The sequence below is a fragment of the Ciona robusta genome, chromosome 10, assembly GCF_009617815.1.
Source record: "Ciona robusta chromosome 10, ASM961781v2".
Classification (NCBI taxonomy): Eukaryota; Metazoa; Chordata; class Ascidiacea; order Phlebobranchia; family Cionidae; genus Ciona; species Ciona robusta.
This window is the reverse complement of record NC_143244.1, coordinates 386598-406514: the sequence shown is the minus strand read 5'-3', so window position 1 is coordinate 406514 and position 19917 is coordinate 386598. Positions and strand designations below refer to the sequence as shown.

Sequence of the window (19917 nt, the reverse complement as noted above, 5' to 3'; positions counted from 1 at the left end):
AAGTTTGTGTTGTGTAATGTATTACAGGTTTGATAATCTAACTGAATATTTTTATGGTTCTTACTTTTCCAAGTGGAAGTTGTAAGATTTGCATTACATCATCATCTGGTTGATGTATATACAGGTACCAATATTTTGACCATCGATCACCTTTGATGCGATTCACTGTCAAACCCTAAATAGTTGAAGCAATTAAAACTCGAGTGTCAGATATGATAAAACCAAATATATTGATATCATGAGTGTAAATAAAATTAGGGAATCATAGAAACAAAATATTATATATAAATAAAGTGTTTTTCCTGATCAGATGTTGTCAACAATCGGACGATTCGGACCATTCCCTGTGCCAGGCTCCTCCAAGGTAAAATGTGTTTGTGGAACCGCCATAGATACCAAGATAGATAGATATTATAAAGGCAAACAGTTGTAAGTTGTAGTAGTGGCATATATGGTTTTTATAAGGTTGGCCTTTTCTGCTAAACATTACAGATAATACAGAAGCCACTACTTTAAACATTACAGATAATACAGAAGTCACTACTTTAAACATTACAGATAATACAGAAGCCACTACTTTAAACATTACAGATAATACAGAAGTCACTACTTTAAACATTACAGATAATACAGAAGCCACTACTTTAAACATTACAGATAATGGAAAAGTAATAATATTAATAATAATGTAAATACCATTAAACCGTTTTGATTGGGAGAAAACAAGTGATAATTTAGTTAAATTAGGTATGCGCCTAACCCAATGTGAACTTTTTAATAAAACCCAGCTACCTAAACCTATCATGAACGTAAAACACCTGCATTTAGTTTACGTTTGCATTGCCCATAATGAAAGCATCAATCTGCCCTGTTTTACATAATTGACGTCATATATGTAGCCATAATGATTATTACATCAAACGTTTTAACGTTACCATGGCCGGCCACCCCAAGAATAAAGCAAAACTTGGCACCTATGAGCGTATTGTCTTGGTTGTCTTTACTCGGAGACATTTCTAACTCTCTTCATTTAATAAGGTATAGGAGCGAGATTAAATAACATTCCACTTCTAAAAATTAAACACACAAACTTGTGGGTTTGTTAGTCGTTCAACAGCTTCATGTAAGATGAAACGATTTTTTAAAGAAAGTTTTTCCTCATCCGAGTCAAGCTTATCCATCACATCAAGATGAGGAAGAAGGGCTTGTGTCGTTGAATCTGTCATCGGCACATCCCAGTGATTTAAAGCTTTGATCTAAAATAGAAACAACATATTTATGTTGATTATTATAAAGGTCGTTACAGGGAAATTGTTTTGAATTATTTATTTTCATAAAACTATATCTAAATAAAATAAATAATGAGTTTAAAACATTTAAATGAATAGCAATTTGCAACACAACATTATAAGCACATCATAGACTACCACTTGAGGAGAGGAATGTGGGAAAATTGGAACCAAGGAGGACAGCAAGCAAAAGGTTAAAGTTGAAACATTGACTAAGTTCTGATTGTGGAAATTATAAAAATACAATTAATCAGAAACCGAATAATTGTGGGGATTGAATGACAAACGGTGATACATTTATTTCTGACTCTATTTGAGGTTTAGCATGTCACAAGCATGACACGGTGCATGACATGCTTTTTACACAACTAACCACAACATTGGGTGGCAATAAAGCAGGGATGTAGTCTACAATTGTGTACATTTTCTACAACAATTTTTTTCTACAACAGTTTCTACAATTGTGTACAAATATTACTTACATAAAAACATTCATGTGTGTATATATATAGTAGGGTGGGGCCAGGGACACTTTTTCAAATGGGACTTTTTTAATTTTTATTTTAAGGGCCCCCATTTAATGATAATCAAAAGCAAATGTTACAGAGTTATTCGACAGTAAATCACAACTTTATCAAACGCGCGTTAAAGCTGATTACTGTTTTAAAATATGAAAAAAATATGTTAAATCAAAACAGTAGATTTTGAATAGGTAAAAATGCCAAAAAAGTAAGGTGCTAATTTGGAATGCTCGCTAAAACATAGTAAAGGCAATGAAATTTTGTGAAAGTATATTCGAAATTCAGTAAGTTACACTTGGAGATAATTTATGAGAAATGGCTTGTGCCCATAAACAGTGTTACAATACACAATACTCTTAAACTTGATTTTTGAAGCGTTTAATATTATTTCGTGGTATTTAGATGTATTCATAATATTATTAATAATCCAGTTTAACAATGAGTATAAACTGTCTCGTCTTACCCTGTGTGTTTGTGAATTTGTAAAATTACACCTGTTGTGCGAATTGTTAAATAACTCCTTGTGTGTTTTATTATATATTTTTATATTTTTTAAATTGTTGTCATTCATTGAAGAAATGATACTACTAATTCGTGGTATCACCCAAACCTGCATATATTTTGTTTTTAGAAATATTGGGCATCATGTACATAAGTCTCCCATCATCATCGCTTGATGATTTACGTTACGAACATAATGGGATTTCACCACCTAACCTAGTAAACCTACTAATGTTACATCACCTATACTGTATTCAATAAAACAAGTTTTCAATTTTACCTTTGTTTGACTTCCATGCAATCCTCGAAGCAAAGTTTCACCTGAAGAATTATCTGAACTAAGCATAGTGAGGTTCAGGTTGTGAGGAGTTGTGAAGGTGTTGAATGCGAACGCAACATCAGAGGCTTCTGTTGGATAACTAGGAGCCTTCATCTTAATAAGCTGTGGCATGCACTCTTTAAACTTTTGTGACATTTCTGAATCGTTGGCTTCATGCACCCAACCTGACAATCTGATCACTTCTTCACTTATATCATCTCGATCTTCAAGTGTAATTAAAGACTTAAGAATATTCTTCTTCTCTTTGTAATCTTTAATCATCCAAGATGGGAAAATCACTTTCAGGTCTTCATATGAAGTGGAGTTACAAATACCAAATAAAAATCTGGTGACTACAACCCAATGGGGATCTTTAAAAGTGTCCATACATCTTCGGAATTCTTCTTGTGCAATGAACAACATTAGATGCCCTGCTGCAAAAAACTCGTGCCAGGTGAGATGGGTGAAGAAACTTCGTTTCTTTCCTTCCAAGATTCTCATTTTTAAATGATGGGACTTCTCAACATAGGTGTGCAGGAACATATCGACAGTTTGTTCGTTGATTCCCACTTCTTCAAAGTCGGATTGCTGAAACACCAGCTTTCTTTCAGCAAGCCCTTTGTATGCAAGGTGAGCAAGTTTAACCAATTCTTGTCCAATTGCCCGTTCTGACATATTTGTTCTTACGTGATCTGAAGCTTTGTAGTTGGTAAGGGTATGAATGAACACATCAGTCATTGAGTTGATCTCCCGACCCAATGACACGCTTGAATGGAGACAAGCCACAATCTGAATACAATGGACTGGAATTGAACACAAAGCATCCAAGTTTGGACGTTCTGCCAATAGCTTCTCCACATTTTCAAGACCGGCTTCACCACAGATCTGTTTAGTAAGATCTTTTTTTGCAGGTTTACCAATACCACGCACCTCAGAAACCAAACCTTGTCGATAATCAGGGTGAAGCTCGTAAAACTGACCTGGTCTTGATGTAATAACTTTCGCAGCATAAGGTAGAAGATTGCCCATCAACAAGTTCTTGACAAAGACCTCTGGGATTTGCTTGCTATCTAGTTGACATGCATGGAGCTTTTTGTTGGCTTGTTTTGTATACAGTTCATCCCATCCATCAATTAAAATAACAACATTTGGATTGTTGTACAGGAAATGAACCAAAGCTTTGTTCTCTTCATCAGAATGATTCCACTCACTCAAATTGCCATATAAAAGAAATTCCAACAGAGAAACTTTCTTCTTTGGGTTAAAATTCTTCAGTGAGACATGTAACAAAAACTGTGTATCTGGTTTGACTGATTTATCTACATCAATACAGTTGATCAGCATCTTTAAAAGAGTGCTCTTACCAACCCCAGGTAGTCCAACTACACAAACAATGTTGCCGTACTTTAATACATGCTTGGCCTTTGCTTCAGGTGTATTACACTTCTTATCTGCTTCTTGTTTTGCCACTTGTTTTGCGACATCAAACAGTTCCTCAATCTGTATAGAACCTTCTGGTGTGTACATACGTTGCAAGTCCTCACGTTGGTTTCTATGTAGCTTCCATTCATCATCTAATATTTGTCGGACCAGGGTTATTAGGAGTGGAACAGGCTTGGTGATACGACCTGGAACTAAAACTCCAGCTGGCAAGAGGGCTTCTCCACGAACTTCTTATGTATTTTTTCGTGACTGCACTTTAAATTTGTCAACTGCAGAAACAACAAAACTTTGGTTAAGTGAGGCACCACTTAATAATGAAAGTTTAAACTACAAGGTATTTTTCTACTGTTAAAATAAATGTTTAATTCAAATTAAAAAGATTTTTCAATGCAAATACACGTCAATAAAACAAATGCATTTCTGACAACATTATTCTTTACAATAAAAACCAATGTGTTGTAGCATCAAAGATGACAAGACAGAGGAGTTGTGTTTTTTCAATAATTGGTTAAAACATAAAGTGTGTTCACCTTATGTTACATAACTCACCACAAGCTTGAGCATTAACAGTTGTGGATGGGAGATGGTCAACTTCATTTGGGTTGATTGGTTGTTGTTGTTGTTGTTGTACATATTGTGGCTCATGTTGTGGTTGCTGATGTTGTTGTTGTTGTTGTTGTTGGTATGACAGCATCTGTTGTTGTTGTAAATTCTGTTGTTGCGGATGCTGTTGCATGTTTACATTCTGTGAAATGTTTTGCACTGTTTGCTGATGATAGTGGTGGTGGTGGTAATGCAAATTATGTGTTTGCTGGTGAAGATGGAGTTCATTTTGTGTTTGCTGGTGAAAATGAACATCTTCTGGGTTGTTTATCGTCACAGGTCGCTGCTGATCATTTGTTGCAGGGGGGAGAGAGACTGGGCTAACCTTAAGTAGAAGAATGCAACTTGTTTAGTGAAGCTAAGCAACAGAAAAGTTCACAAGATCACACTTATATAATGATAGACAACCAAAACAGAGTTAACATCCAATGAATGAAGATTGTAATTCACCTGGGTGGAGTTAGGAGCAGGTATGGACACATCTTGTGAAGAAACAGTAGGTTGAGGTTCACTTATTGAAGGATGGCTGGTGTCATCGTTGCTTGATGGAAGATTGTCATGAGAGCTTTCCACTACTTCATGCTGGGTGGAATAATTAAGTTAGAATATATTGTATACTTCACTATTGCTTTAAAATATGTCCTGATATATTAGTAGTATATGTTAAAAGGCAACTGAAATTAAATTTTAAACTTGGTTTGCAGACAGTAGACAAAACTAAATTTCACAATACCAATTTAAAACTGTTGTTAAGTAATCGTCATTAGTACTTACACCCATAACATTCCATGTTGCCTATCATATTGTATTCATGCTGCTTATCGTTTTCCTACAAGGGGAAACTACGTGGAATAGTGTCTATTAAGGGAGCATACTAACGAAACATCAAAATCTTATACCAGTACTGGTGCACACCATGTGGAGTATTCCATGGAGTCTTTGTTAACTATTCTACGAAACGCAGCGGATACAAATATCTTATTCACTCACTTGTCTCTGTGAACCTCTTTGTTCATTTATCCCGCCTTCGTTGCTTCCCTCTAACACATCACTGCTGGTTGCAGAAAATCGAGTAATCTTCACCAACCTGGATGTTCCCGGATTTCCATCTCTTTTTCTACGACCCTTAATATATTCCAAAGTATTAACGCCAACGCCAAGGATTATTTATCAAATAGTCAGCGCACCGGAGAACCCCGAGTCATGGGCAAACCACACAAAAAGGCCACACACTCACTGGGAAACAGACAGGCTACACACGTAGAGACACACACTAGGGCACACGCAGAAGCATGTGTGGGGACGCACTACGGGGGCGCACAACAAAGCGGGCACAAGCAGCCGCGCACGAATGGGCCACATGACGAAAAGGGGACACACCAAAGGGGAGATAAAGAGGGCTACGAAGGGAACCCACAGCGAAAGGGCAACAAAGTCAAGGGGGCACACGGAGAAAGTAGCGCATGAAGGGGCATACCAAAGGTGCACACGACGAAAGGGGCCACGAAGGGGACATACGGAGTAGGCACACGGCAAATGGGGGCACACAACAAATGGGGGCACACGATGAAAAGCCACAGAAAGGGGACATACAGCGAATGAGAGAATACGACGAATAGTAGATGCGGCGAAGGGAGCAGAGTGCACACAAAGAGGGCCCACGACCAAAGGGGCACACGACACAGGGGGCACTCAATGGTGGTACACAAGGGGGCACACGAGATCACACTTGTATATTAATATTAGACAACCAAAACGGAGGTAACATTCAATGAACTTTTCCATGCTTCATGCAAGTGGAATAATTAGGGTATTATAATAAAACAGTCTTTTCGGCATGAAAAAAACTGGTTACTATTATCTAACTTGATTCGTAAATATACAACTAATACTTGTACTGGTGCAGGGGAATACCCAGCCTTTAAGGAAATAAAATATTTTCTACTGGAAATCAATTCAAACTCCGAAAATGCGGTATCGTGATTGTGCTATTGCGCATGTGCAATAAGTCGGAACAAACCCAACGCGTAAGGTCTATTAAATACAGACCAGTTAAAAAACGTTCCGGGACAGAGAATTATTAAACCGGCGTCGTGGCATAGGGATTTGGGTGTCACCTCTATTCCATAGGTAATAAATCCAAGGCTAGACGCTGCTATCAATGTGGGCGTATGTGTCCTTGGGCAAGACACTTGACGACAATTGCTACAAACCAGTGGTCACTGATGGACTGACCAAATCCGCCACGAAAGAAAAATATCCAAAAAAATAATCAACCACAAAGTAATATACACGTAGTGTATGAAACAGAACATCCGTGTTATAACGACTGTCGAGGATAAATAAACGGCACATCTTCAAAAATCTACCTACGAAACCAGCAATGACGTCACATATAGTACGTCACAAACACCGTGAACTTACTTGTGTTTGATCTTCGGCATCCATGCTTTGGTATTAACACTTTATATACAAACACCAAACGTCATTACATTTCCTATATACTTAATGTTTCACCTGCAATAAAACACAATTATCCAGCGAAATTATAAAAACGCTTAATGTTCGTTGTGCCCCAGTCAGTGTCAGCTAGTTATCTAGCGGGATGTGCCGCCTTGTAGCGCCTTGTAGCGTGTTGTGGTTGTCATACTATAGCTGTATCCTACTCTATGTTGTGCTATGAAGAAAGCTACGTGTTTGTGTTTTGTTGTTGAAAACCTGATTCAAGCAATTGCGAGTGAAATTATATTAAGACGTTAATTGGGCGTGAAACGGTAAGCCTGGTATAATTATAACTGCAAAGGGACAAAGGTTTATGCAAAAACTCGTCAACATAATGGTAAATTTGTTACTGAATAATAATTTAAGCCGAGCTGCTACAAAGTGAATCTTCGCTGGCACTAAGGATGACTGAGACTGTGGAGTTTGCCACAATCCCTGGTACTGTATCGGGATATTAAACAAGAACCAAGACAAACCAAACACAGTATTTGAAATCCTGTTTGCTGAGATGTAGTAAAATTTTATCCCCTTGTTTTCGTCGTCCCAACGTTTTTTTGCTACGAGTATGTACCCAGATAAATAAATATTCTCGTTGTATCCGTGTTTACTAAACTCGATATTAAACACAGTTACGACAAACCAAGCACACCGACATAAAAGCATTTTCGCAAAGTAATCGAATAAAGCGGGCTAATTATCCTGTTTTCGTCGATCAAATTACTGTGGAAGAAACCTCGCCCGCAAACCAAACATTGTTTTTTACACTTTACCATCGTGCGCATGTCAGCACTTATTACATAATCACGGCCAGTTTGTATAGCCGTATAACCTTTGTTACAATTTCAAGGTTTAATAAAGACCAAGTTTACTAAATATTGTAGAAACGTTTTTGGAGGGTTTTGTTTTTCCATAATGATCCAATCTTTATATTAAACTTCTAAAGCCGACTCCCCATTGTACGGGTCGTGTATTTACGCAGACATGTAAGGAATACAACATAATTAAACTGGTTGTGTTTGCATTCTTATACAAAACAATCAAGTTTTAGAATGCGAAACAATCACAAACGTTCGAAAGTCATTGTTAGCGGGTTGTCGATACAAGAGTTAGTTTCACCAAATATCGTAAATCAAAATTAACAAAACTGGATTCTAAAACCCAAGAGCTTCCGAAACAACAGGTTAATTCAGATAAAAAAGCAATGAAACTCAATGTAATCTGGATTTAAAGTATATTGCAACTACTGGAACGCCGTCCAGTAAACTTAAAATATTTATTAAGCATCTGGAACATCGTTCTGGTGGGTTTCAATTGAAATCCAACCCTGGTTAAATTAGTTTAAACAAAATGTTTTCCATGAAGTTTACTTCTTGCTGTAGCTTGCTTGTGAGATTCGAATGAGGTTTAAATGCTGTGAATTGTAAGTACTTTGTTATACTTGACACAGAATACTTAAACTTTTATAATTTTACTTGTTGGTGTTTTGTACATAGGATCGGGAGAATCTAAAGACGCTATAGTATGTTAATCTGCATACACTATAGGGTATTGCAGTAGGCCAAAACCCAAACGTTAGAGATTTAGTACTCGATTGGAATGGTTTATGCAGCAAATATTTGAATGCGTGTAACTTGTATTGTAACTTGGGTGTAAAAACTACTTGTTTACTTCTAACCCGTCTTTCACTCCGCCCTTTACCCAAGACATACAGTAAAAAGAACAGTTTCTCAGACGTCACACTTTAAAACTGTATAAGACTTCAACCAGTGATACAAAAACGTATTAACGACGTCTGTTATACCAGTTCTCGCCCTTTACCCACGACAAACCCTTTACCCGACCATTACCCAGGTGTAAAAAGAACAAGTTCTCAGACGTTTTCGTTGCGACACATTTTAAAACTATATAGAGACTTGAACTAGTGATACACGAAATCTTTTATATCAAAGTTGTCGGATTGGGGAAAGATGGGACACTTTTTCATTTTATTTTCTCTCTTATTTGATAGTAACTACTAAAATCAAGGGTTTATAAAACCATGTCCCCACGACGCCCATGGACCGTTGTTATTTATTTAAAACACGACTAGGATACTTGGATATTATGTGCCAAAAGTTCCCCGTCTTTCTCCACTTTACTTTATAAGAAAAAGAAAAATATCGTATCATGTGCAGGAGATCCGATTTCATATAAATGCAACTTATTGCGCGTCGCCATAATTGTGGTAAAATTTAGAACGCAACAGTGTGTCGCGACTCACAGTTTATGAATTTATGTTTTAAAATATTGAAGTTTCTATACGTACCTGTTGCGCAAGTCGGAGAGATTCGGCTGTTGGACAAGGCGCGCATTCTCTACAATAATCCGGAATGACAATTATTCCGTCACAAGTGTTTGACAATGGTGGCCCCCGTTGTATGACTTGTGACAAGGTTGCGACGTCACAATCTCTGCATAAAAGAGTAATACAATAGGATGGGTTAAAATGCCCCTACACCCATCCTACCTCACACTACTACATGTCACGGTGCGTTTGTGACGAAACAAACGTTAGTACAAGGTAACATAAAAGTTCCAACTCACACGCAGAAGCATGCCAGGGTACATTCAAGTAATCTCTCCCTTGTGAGCATGAGTTGTAATTGCCAAGCTACTTGGTGGGGGTCGAACTCTTCCTTCGCGCATGGGGCAAGGTGGGTAAGGGAACTACAGTTGCAACTTGGGCTTAAGTACGTCACGTTGCTACGGCAACGGTAGTCGTCATCAGGGAGAGAGCCCCCACATCGCCTGCAAGCACAACAGTTAGAATGAGGTGTATGAAAAGGCCAGCCATGTGTGTCTGATGTATTAGAAGACACCCGTATTACAACTAAACAGTGAGCATGAGGTATATGAATACATCATGTGTATCTGGTGTACAGAAGACACACATGTTATAACTCGACAGTGAGCATGAGGTGCATAAATACAACATGTGTATCTGGTGTACAGAAGACACCCATGTTATAACCCCACAGTGAGCATGAGGTGTATGAATACACCATGTGTATCTGGTGTACAGAAGACACCCATGTTATAACTCGACAGTAAGCATGAGGTGTATGAATACACCATGTGTGTCTTTGTGTATAAGAAGATACCCATGTTATAACTCGACAGTGAGCATGAGGTGTATGAGTACATCATGTGTATCTGGTGTATAAGAAGACACCCATGTTATAACTCGACAGTGAGCATGAGGTGTATGAATACATCATGTGTGTCTGGTGTATAAGAAGACACCCATGTTATAACTCGACAGTGAGCATGGGGTGTATGAATACACCATGTGTATCTGGTGTACAGAAGACACCCATGTTATAACTAAACAGTGAGCACGAGGTGTATGAATACACCATGTGCATCTGGTGTATAAGAAAACGCCCATGTTATAACTCGACAGTGAGCACGAGGGACTTACAGACAGAAACAAGATTTCTCGCATTCGCTTTGATCATAATTACGACACATCGCTTCCCCAGTGCAGAAGTTTTCCGGACAAGTAAAGTTTTCTCCGAGATCAACTGGATTTTCACGGTCACACTGTGGCGCTGGCGATTCACGACAACATTCACACTGACAGAACGAATTCATCTGGAAAGAGGTAATACTATTCATATATTTATCGATTATATGTTTAACTGTCGGACAATTAGAAATTGCACATACGTCATCATATGACGTCATGAGACCAATTGACGTCATAAAACTTTATGACTGAATTTATGTCATAATGTGACATCATACGGTGTCATGACGTCACAGGGTTGACATTACAGAATATGACGTAAGCATATATGTTGTAAGGATCTTACCTTGAACAACAGTTTTACTTGAGCAGGGGTCAGGGTCGCAGGATCAACAGTGTAGTTCATACGTTCGCTGATCTCGATAATTTCTCTCAATCGTTTCTGGAAGATAAGCCTTAATATGAGACTGTATTCTTGTTAGATTGTAAAACAACACAACTAAACTTTGGATTGAGATGCTTACGGTTTAATGGAGTTCTTACAAAGTAATCTATGAAATCTATTCTTTTGCTAACTAATTAACGGATATATTACTCTGGCTTTTAAATAATTTTCAACCATACTGTAGTCGTGGACCGCGGATACGTTTGTGAGGTACTTGGTCTAGTTTGCTGATAAAGCGGAAATTACCGTATGCCGGTTTTAAAACGTAAAAATATCTTTATCTTACCTCATTTCGGTGCGATGACGCAATACATGACGTAATGAATACGTAACAGCATATGACGTATATTGCGAACTTCATATTCGAAATGATCTAATTAAACTGTATATCATTGACGCTACTTTCTATGTTAATGCATGGTGTATATGAGAGATGCGTTAAAAACTAATTCGCCCCGGGGGAAGGTTGGTAAGTAACGGCACAACAAGAAGTTATTTTAGTTACAAATCTTGCAAGTTTTTAACGAAAAAGATTAATGTATATATACATATAAACACGATAATGTATGGGCGGGTTAAATTGCTAATGTGAATGAAGGCATACTTAAATACCTAACGGCAAAATATCCTCCAGAACCGCTCGTGTTTGTCATAATAAAAAACTTGGCGAATTCCGTGATTACTTCGATTCCTTGCATTAGGCTGATGTTCTCTCGCTCCTAAGAGAAGGAAAGAAACATAAAAAGGTTCTGTGAAGTCTTCACTAAAACGAGTAATCGTTGTTTCTGAGCTTCCCACCCGAAACTTGGTGTTAGGGCGCAGTTGCAAGTTTGCATCTCACTTGTTGGTTGGTCATGTTGGTATGATGTTGTGTTGATGTCGCATGGTTGCATTTCTAGTTTGGTTCTTGGGCTTTTTGGAGGCTCATGTTTTGTTCAAGGTTTGATTTGCACATTCTGTTGTGCTTTGTGGATTGCCGAGTTTGGCAGTTATTGTTGTTCTTCATGTTGTTTTGATTGGTTGCCCAGGTTGTCGGCCGGTGTTGGCATTTTGTTTATCGAACTTCTTTTGTTGTTTGTGTTGTTGGTCATTTGTTCGTTTATCCATACTTTTGTTAAGGTTTATGTTTTCCGATTTATTGTGGCTTTGTATTTCAAGTCGGTCCAATTCTTTGTTTGTCGTGTTTGCGGCTTTTATTTCTTACGTTGTCCGATTTATTTCCAATTAGGCATTTTTTTAATTTCAATTGTTTTGTTTTTTGATTTATTTAAACTTTTTTGTAGGAAACAAAACGTTTTTTTCCAGGTCAAGGGAAACAGTATGTGTTGATGAGTGACGTCTTTAGTGGTTTATCAACAGCGTGGACGGTGAGTTTAGGACTTCGTTATTTCTAATTTTTTTGGGTTTAATTTGCTTCAACCCAGTGGTCACTAATCAGTAGGCTAGTCGAAATTGTCAGTCATACAGAAAAACAATCACCCACAAAGTTATATACGTTGTAACTCGTAAGCGGGCACGAGGTGTATGAAACAGATCACCCGTGTTATAAGGGCATGGTTTTCCGGTCGCGCGATAATAAAGCAAGGTTATTCATACTTTCAAACTAAATATTATAATCCTAACAGGTTACCATAAAGCTAAGGGAGTCTTACTGTAAAGACTCATCATATCAATATTAAGGTGAGGAATCGGTTCACATATTCGTCTTACAACTGTTTTATCCACAGCAGTTAGAAAGTGTCCACCTGTGGCCTGATGTGGCAATGAAGGGTTTGTCAGGGGAGTGCTAACAAATTATTAACACTTGTTTTCAAACAGACGAAGAATGAAGCAAAGGTTGGAATTGTATCCGGGTTTATATAACCATTCAGAATATATAACCAGACAGAATTATATAACCAATTATATAACCAGACAGAATTATATAACCATTTCCGCACAAGCCTACATAAGAGCGCTTTTAATTGTTAGAGACACAAAAGCACGATTAGGAAATAACGCATTTAGTCGCTAACAGTATCCCATCTTACCCCCTAGTATAATCGTTTAGGTAACACCAAGCATATATAAATATACGTGTATTTATTTGGGTAAATATAAAATATAGATGGTTGTATAAAAAATACGAAAATCATATTACGAACACATATACGAGATTGGTAATTTAAGTTATGCCCGGTGACCCGGTTACTTCTTCTGATGACGTCATTGTTCTTGGCGTTCGAGGCGAGACACGATCCGTCCTTTGATATATCGGGATCCGCATGCTCACCGAACCATGTCTGGTGACGTAACAAGCGTTGGTTATGACGTTTGTATGAGCAATTGCGATAGTTCCCGAGCGCCGGAATTTAGTGCTCATAAAGTTGGACGGTTTTCGTAACCGAAACAATGTCTACTTGATGCCATTTTAGGCGAAATTATATCTCTTATTGCACACTAAGTTGGACTTATTTTTAACGATTCCGTATTTCGTAGCATTTGATCCTCATATACCTATACGATCGATTGTGAAAATTAACCTGTGCAGTGGGCGTGGCATTTCCGGTATCCTCTCCCACTTGTTACGTAACGGACAATAGCATTCTGACGTCATCAAAGAAGGGCCTGATGACTCACTGACGCCTCCAGTGACAAATATTTTACCACCAACAACAGTGACGCCACAGTTGTCTCTTTTCTGTCAAAAACAACATAGAGTTGGCTTGTTTGGTCTGTTTAACCTAATCAAAGATAATTAACACAGTTATTTTGTTTCATACACCGCATGCCTGCTTATAAATTAATGTAACATTGTGGGTGATTGTTTTATTAATGGCTGACAATTCCGACAACCCATTACTGACCACTGGGTTGGAGCAATTTCCGTGAAGTAACTTGCCTAAGCACACATACGCCCACAATGGCAGTAGCATCAAGCCTTGAACCTAGTATCCTTTGGTTACAAACCACGCCCCAACCACCATTGAATATTAAACCTCACTTCTAACATATCCGACACTCTCGATACTTGGTCAGTTTCCGTGTCGTAAATTTTCACGATTTTCGACCCTCCGCCCAACAAGAATATCTTGCTGTTGATTGGAGCAGCGTGCGCGCAAGTATAATCGATCATCGAGGATGAAATAATCGTCCAAGTTTTGTCAGGGATGGTGTATACCTGGTATTGAATATGAAATTAATCTACAACATTTTAAAATAAACAACTCATGTCAAAATATTCAACAAAATATACAACAAATAATCGCGTGAGTCAAGTTGTATTTGAATAAGAGACTGATGATGGCAATTACTTATAAGTCATATCTTTTTGGAAAAAAGACTATATATTTTGTTTGCCATGTATTTAGTTATGACGTAATGAGAATCATTCAAATCTATGAGTGCTAGATATGTATAAATATACACCAGATGTATCGTAGCGTGGGGGAAGATGGGACTTTAGACACAATATCTCAATATCCTGATCGTGTTTTAAACAATTAACAACGGTCTATGGAGTCGTGTGGATGCGGTTTTAAAATTCTTTGAAAATGTTTTGTTTACTACCAAATGAGATGTGAAAATTGAATGAAAAGGTGTCCCGTCTTCCCCCACCCTACTATACATTATATTCCACCATTATCAATAAATAGCAACCTGTATCGACTGGCTTATGACGTAACTATCGGTGAATCCCCCAAACACATACAACTTCTCCTTGTGCGTGGCAACGGCTGGACACTTGATGGCGTGCACGAGCTTTTCTATCTTTTCCCATTTATCTACGTCACTCCTGTATCTTTCTACGTCATCAAGACAACGACTCCCATTCGTTCCACCTGAATGAAACACAATGTATTGCAATTCTAATTTACTTTGGTAATACTTGGAAGCATAAATGAGTATAGTGGGATAAGATGGGACACCTTTCAATTTATTTTCTTTTTCAATTTACTAAACAGTTCAAAAATTTTATTAAGAAACCGTATCTTCGCGATTCCCATAGACCGTTGTTAATTGTTTAAAACACAATCAGGATACTTGGATATTATGTGTCAAAGGTGTCCCGTCTTTCCCCACCCTACTATACGTTTGTATAGATTTAATTCACATTACACTGTTACCTGTTTTAGTCTGTATTAAAACAGAATATGTTTCTATTTTTTTTGGTAAGAGTGAAGTATAAACGGGTATCTTTGTTTAGATTTAATGGAGTTAAGTTAGATTGAATTGTTTCCCCAGAGAATAGCAATGTTAGGAATATAATTAAGCTTGTCCGTTCAAACTTTATTTGTTTCTATACGGAAACTTATAATTTAATCAATATGAACTGAACCTCGGATCAAAGTAGTTTGGGCAATAATGCCCCAGACGTTGTCATAAATGAATCTTGAAACCGGAGGTGCATTTTAGCTGGTACCCACTTGAATGCATTACCAGAAGATACTTAAATAATTTAAGTTCACCAGAACAGCATCCCAGTAGCTTCAAGGCAGTTTACACCAGGATTCATAAAACTTAATTTGAGGTAGAAACCTTATCGGGGGTCAAATGTTTTCTGGCATTTGAAAAACCATACATAACAATATTACTTCAGCATTCAAAGTCATAATATACATGATACTCACCTACAGCATAAATCATGTCTCCAATAGCTGTACATGTATGGTGATACCTTGGTACCAACATGTTGGACAGCTTTACCCATTTATTAAGATAAGTGTAAAACACAGTGACTTCATTCGTTGCCTTGCCGTTCACTGTTCCACCTTGATTGAAAATGGAATCAAAACTTTGTAAGTATAAGAAGAGTTCTTACTGCGAGTCACACCATGGGAGCCAGGGCCAAAGATGCGGCCATAGTTGGCCCATTATCCTACAAGTTAAACGATGAGCAATAATATTGCCTGAAAATTAAATTATTTTTTATTATTTTATGTGTTAGAAATACAATACGTCTCTTAGAGATGTACTCAAGAATAATACTGTACACATTCAAAGCTTTATATACATATATGCTCTATACTATCAATACATCACTTAAAATTACATTCCTACTCCACCACAACGCACCTGTTAAATAAATCTCATATCCGAGTGAGACAACGCTGAATGCTTCTGCACTGACAGCACCAGGTAGTATGGAGATGCTGTCCCATCTTGATGTCATTGGATCGTAGTAGCTAACATCATTAGATGCTTCATGTGTTGAACCAACCCTTGTTTCCCCACCAAACACCATCACAACCTTAGCATTAACAAAACTGTTAAAAATTAAAAAACTATTAAAAAAATCTTGTAAAAAAAATGTTGTTAAACGTTAAAACAATTTCAATATAACAATATTTAAAAAAAATTAACTGATTGGTTTAAATGTGTAGGTGAGTCTAGGAACTTAAAAACGTAATACCCAAAGATAAGTAAACATGCAGCATTACAAACTATACTTAGCAATACCCGAAACTAACTAAAGCAATATGTCTATAATAGACGTGCTCATACATTATAAAGAGTAAAATATAAACTGGAACAAATATTGGTTACAAGTTGCATCCCTTACTTCTCTGCTTGTTCTTTTCCTTGGTTTTCTTTGTTTGTTTAAGAAAGTTCCACAGTTTGAATCAGAATGGTGATAGGATATTGCTTCTGATATCTGTATGGTTTAAATTACTAAATAAATATTGGATCAACTTGCAACCCTTCCAACCCTGGCTCGGATTCGAAACCAAGACCCTTTTATTAAAGACAGCCATTAGGATTTACCTTTTGTAAGCATTGTGCATTGTCATTTAACAATACTTCCATTGTTGATTGAATCTTTAGATATTCGGGTCGAACAAACGGGAGACGAACTGATTCTAGAACAACATTTATTTTTATATTTGGTAACTATCTCCTGTTACGTCACAAAGTAACTTCTTACCCAACACTCGTTGCGTAAGATTTATCGGGTTAGGTTGATGACGTAACCACCGAATAGCTGCGTCAAAAACCAAATCCTCTCTAGCCACGTTGATGTCGTCATCGTTGAGGTAATCAATGACGTCATCAATGCTGAGATGAAGAAATTCGTTCTGTTGGAAAGTTTTACGAAATCGTGAATCGAAAAGTTGAGAAACCAAACATCAATATATTTTTAATCTCTTCAAATACGATGGCAAAGATCAAATTAATTAAATCAGCGAAGAGAAAGAAATTAACAAAAATAAGCGAAAACACGCAATGATTAGAAACTAAGTAAAAAGTGTCAAATAAAGTCGTGACTGCTAAACCCGCACCACAAGTTATATTGCGTTGCAGTTAGTTAAAAAGCAAATTATGATGGAATTTAAAATGTGGGTTCGGTTCAAAACAAGGGCGAACCTGTTGAGTGACGTCAATAAAGTTTTGACGCGCAAATTCTTTGGCGATTTTCGTTACTTCTGGGCAGGAATACATGGACGATAGACGAAGGATCTGTTAAAAACGTCTTTGAGATTGGATAGAGTGTTTTAAATAGGGTTTGTAGCTAGTGGGGTGGGGTTAGACGGTACAGGTTTTCATTCTATTTTATCCTCCAATTTGGTAGTAAACAAAGAATATTTACATACTGTTAAAACCGTATCCTCACGACTCTTAAGACATCGGTATTGACTGTTCAAAACGCGATCAGGAAGTTTGAGATATTATATGCTAAAGTTATCCACCTTAAGCCAAACCACTATATACCTGGAGACAGTTTGAAGAATCCACGCATTTCTTAAGAAAGTTTTCAGCGGCGTTTCTTAAAGACAAAATCCCGAACAGATCTGAAGCTACGAAAATATCGGCAGCGTTTTGCTTGGAAAGCATGCATGTGCCTGTGAATATAAACAGTTGGTTATATATCTTCTTCTACGCCATTCACACAGCATGAGATATTTATGTACCACTGTTCAGTTATAACATAGGTGTATTTTTATACACCAGATACACATGGTGTATTCATACACTTCATGCTCACTGTCGAGTAACTTATAACATGGGCATCTTCCTTTATAGCATATAACGCGCTACCTAACACAATATGTTGTTAATACCTGTATACGCAAAGTTAAGGATCTGTGCAAAAGAAGTGGCTTCGATTCCATGTAAAGTAACTTTACGTTCTGTGCTTTCACGAAGATCATATGTAAACATTGCCTGCAAAACGTATAGTATGGTAGGTTAACTCCCAAAAACCGTTGTTAGTTGTTTAAAACATTATCAGGGTATTTGGCTATTATGTGCTAAAAGTGTCCCATCTTCCCCCACACTACTATATATGTAACCGAATATCCCAGAGTACAACGTAATTAGGCTATTCATGTATATTAACTATATGGCAATCAATTCGACATACGCTTGCTTAGAGCCTTAGATTCATGGCATCCAGGTCACAGTTGTAAACGTACAGCATAATGTAAAGTGTCAGGGCATAACATGAAGGTTAAGTTATATCTTTGAATGGTGAAATCAAAAATTAAAACAAAAAAGGGAATAAAAAGCAAAGAGGAATGTCGCTAGAAAGTACATACGCCTCACAGCAAATATCAACGTTATAAAGTAAACATATAGTGTATAACTGTACAAAGTAAACAAACCCTGAAATACGGGCAACTCGAAGCGAGAACGACTCGATGACACTCGAACTCTCGATCCTCGGCAGTGATTGTGACGTCAGTCAGTAATGATTGTTCTCTCATTAAGTTCATTTCCCGCAAGTTCGACGCGACTTGAAGAGGAAACTGTATTAAATGTGATTTTAGGAATAAGACTCGTATTAATGCATATGGAAGATTGAATGTAATTTAGTTATCCTCACGTGGGAACAGTCGTTATAACACGAGTGTTCGGTTTCACACACCTCGTGCCCCTTAAGTGTTATATCCAGTTCTAGCCAAATGCTGGTATATATGTAATGATGTACACCGCGTGCACAAGTTGTAATCAACGAAATACTGTGTTTGGTGTTATAACGACTGCAGTTGCTTCGTCATGCGAGCATGAATAAGAGATATTTGTTCGTAACTAGTACTACATTTCTATTTACTAGACTGGCTCGCATTTGTCATGTCCAGGAAACGATATCTTGTTTTGGAATGTGAAGCACTACGCTACTGGTATAAACACAACCTACGTTCGCCATGTTAAATTCCTTAATACGAATAACCTGCTTCATGGGTTCAGTTACTATTTACCTTTACATTACAAATCACACCACAAACTTACCACAAATTGACTACAAGAAGACATTTTACTGCGTTGAATTTAACACTTCATTATCATATTTAAAGACGTGAACTCACTGATTCTGCTGGCCTAACTTATAACCACACGTGTATAGTCTAAGTACAGACCTATTGTGACCTCACAAAGCATAAGGTTCGGGAACAACGAGCATTCTTATGACGCGACTGTGCTCATTGTGAGCGAATGAGTGGTTTTCATTCTAGTTTGTGTTTCTAGAACTAAAGTAAATATTTGTATAGTTGGTTTCTTTCCCTGTTTTAAAACTTACTGTTTGAAATGCGATAACGGTATGTCTCTTTATCTGTTTGCCAAGTTTTGGTAACATTTGTTCAGTTGACATTATAAGCATAGTAAATCAGTAGTTATACTTCGTAACTGTTACTACGATGCTAGCATAGTATAACACTATTTATATTTCGTTACTGTTACGCTGCTATGTGTAGCCCATAATACTATATTCGTGCACTCCATAAAATGTTACTTTCCATGACAGAGCTGAAACATTTTGTACTGGATCATAACTAATACGTTGGGCATTTTTAATTTAGACCGGT

The 19917-nt window shown here is 37.3% G+C and overlaps 3 protein-coding genes across 18 annotated transcripts in view; all 3 read right to left on the bottom strand.

Annotated features, from left to right (window-relative positions):
- Positions 1 to 5799, bottom strand: part of LOC149729237 (uncharacterized) — a 76305-nt gene extending 70506 nt beyond the window's left edge. For 5 of the 15 annotated variants that reach the window (XM_089886328.1, XM_089886337.1, XM_089886329.1 and 2 more), the window contains exons 1-2: positions 5451 to 5600; positions 5127 to 5258 (exon numbers count right to left, since the gene is read on the bottom strand). In XM_089886328.1, the coding sequence (XP_089742454.1) occupies positions 5127 to 5258; positions 5451 to 5456 (138 nt within the window). In that variant the 5' untranslated portion in view covers positions 5457 to 5600. Of the gene's footprint in view, positions 1 to 64; positions 176 to 1091; positions 1257 to 2591; positions 4307 to 5126; positions 5259 to 5450; positions 5602 to 5666 lie in introns of those variants that run through there. The other 10 variants (XM_089886326.1, XM_089886335.1, XM_089886333.1 and 7 more) reach the window with 7 other exon arrangements.
- Positions 5800 to 8336: 2537 nt separating this feature from the next.
- Positions 8337 to 11569, bottom strand: LOC149729236 (uncharacterized). Its single transcript, XM_089887198.1, has 6 exons — positions 11418 to 11569; positions 11033 to 11128; positions 10639 to 10811; positions 9762 to 9965; positions 9484 to 9628; positions 8337 to 8589 (listed from the first exon to the last, which is right to left on the bottom strand). Exons 1-6 carry the CDS (start codon positions 11490 to 11492, stop codon positions 8542 to 8544), a joined length of 741 nt encoding a protein of 246 aa, XP_089743324.1. The 5' UTR covers positions 11493 to 11569; the 3' UTR covers positions 8337 to 8541.
- Positions 11570 to 13196: 1627 nt separating this feature from the next.
- On the bottom strand, positions 13197 to 19898 carry LOC149729235 (kelch-like protein 24). 2 transcript variants are annotated; one of them, XM_089887194.1, is made up of 14 exons: positions 19343 to 19898; positions 18715 to 18858; positions 18172 to 18274; positions 17822 to 17952; positions 17477 to 17569; positions 17037 to 17187; positions 16877 to 16971; positions 16674 to 16766; positions 16187 to 16361; positions 15742 to 15882; positions 14771 to 14952; positions 14115 to 14291; positions 13654 to 13811; positions 13197 to 13413 (listed from the first exon to the last, which is right to left on the bottom strand). In XM_089887194.1, the coding sequence occupies exons 1-14, from the start codon at positions 19364 to 19366 to the stop codon at positions 13296 to 13298; spliced, it is 1785 nt and encodes a 594-aa protein (XP_089743320.1). In that variant the 5' UTR covers positions 19367 to 19898; the 3' UTR covers positions 13197 to 13295. The 2 variants fall into 2 exon arrangements, with proteins under 2 accessions (XP_089743320.1, XP_089743321.1); XM_089887195.1 differs by having other exon boundaries at positions 18715 to 18845.
- Positions 19899 to 19917: the final 19 nt, after the last annotated feature.

Excerpts from the sequence above, each read along its gene's own strand:
- LOC149729236 (XM_089887198.1), bottom strand. The coding sequence starts at position 11,492 with ATGAAGTTCGCAATATACGTCATATGCTGTTACGTATTCATTACGTCA. Across the intron at positions 9,966-10,638 it reads GAGAAATCTTGTTTCTGTCT|GCGATGTGGGGGCTCTCTCC; the intron begins GTAAGTCCCTCG and ends TTGTGCTTGCAG. Across the intron at positions 9,629-9,761 it reads ACCCTGGCATGCTTCTGCGT|AGATTGTGACGTCGCAACCT; the intron begins GTGAGTTGGAAC and ends TCTTTTATGCAG.
- LOC149729235 (XM_089887194.1), bottom strand. The coding sequence starts at position 19,366 with ATGTCTTCTTGTAGTCAATTTGTG. Across the intron at positions 16,972-17,036 it reads TCTTACGCAACGAGTGTTGG|AATCAGTTCGTCTCCCGTTT; the intron begins GTAAGAAGTTAC and ends ATGTTGTTCTAG. Across the intron at positions 14,953-15,741 it reads AGACATGATTTATGCTGTAG|GTGGAACGAATGGGAGTCGT; the intron begins GTGAGTATCATG and ends TGTTTCATTCAG.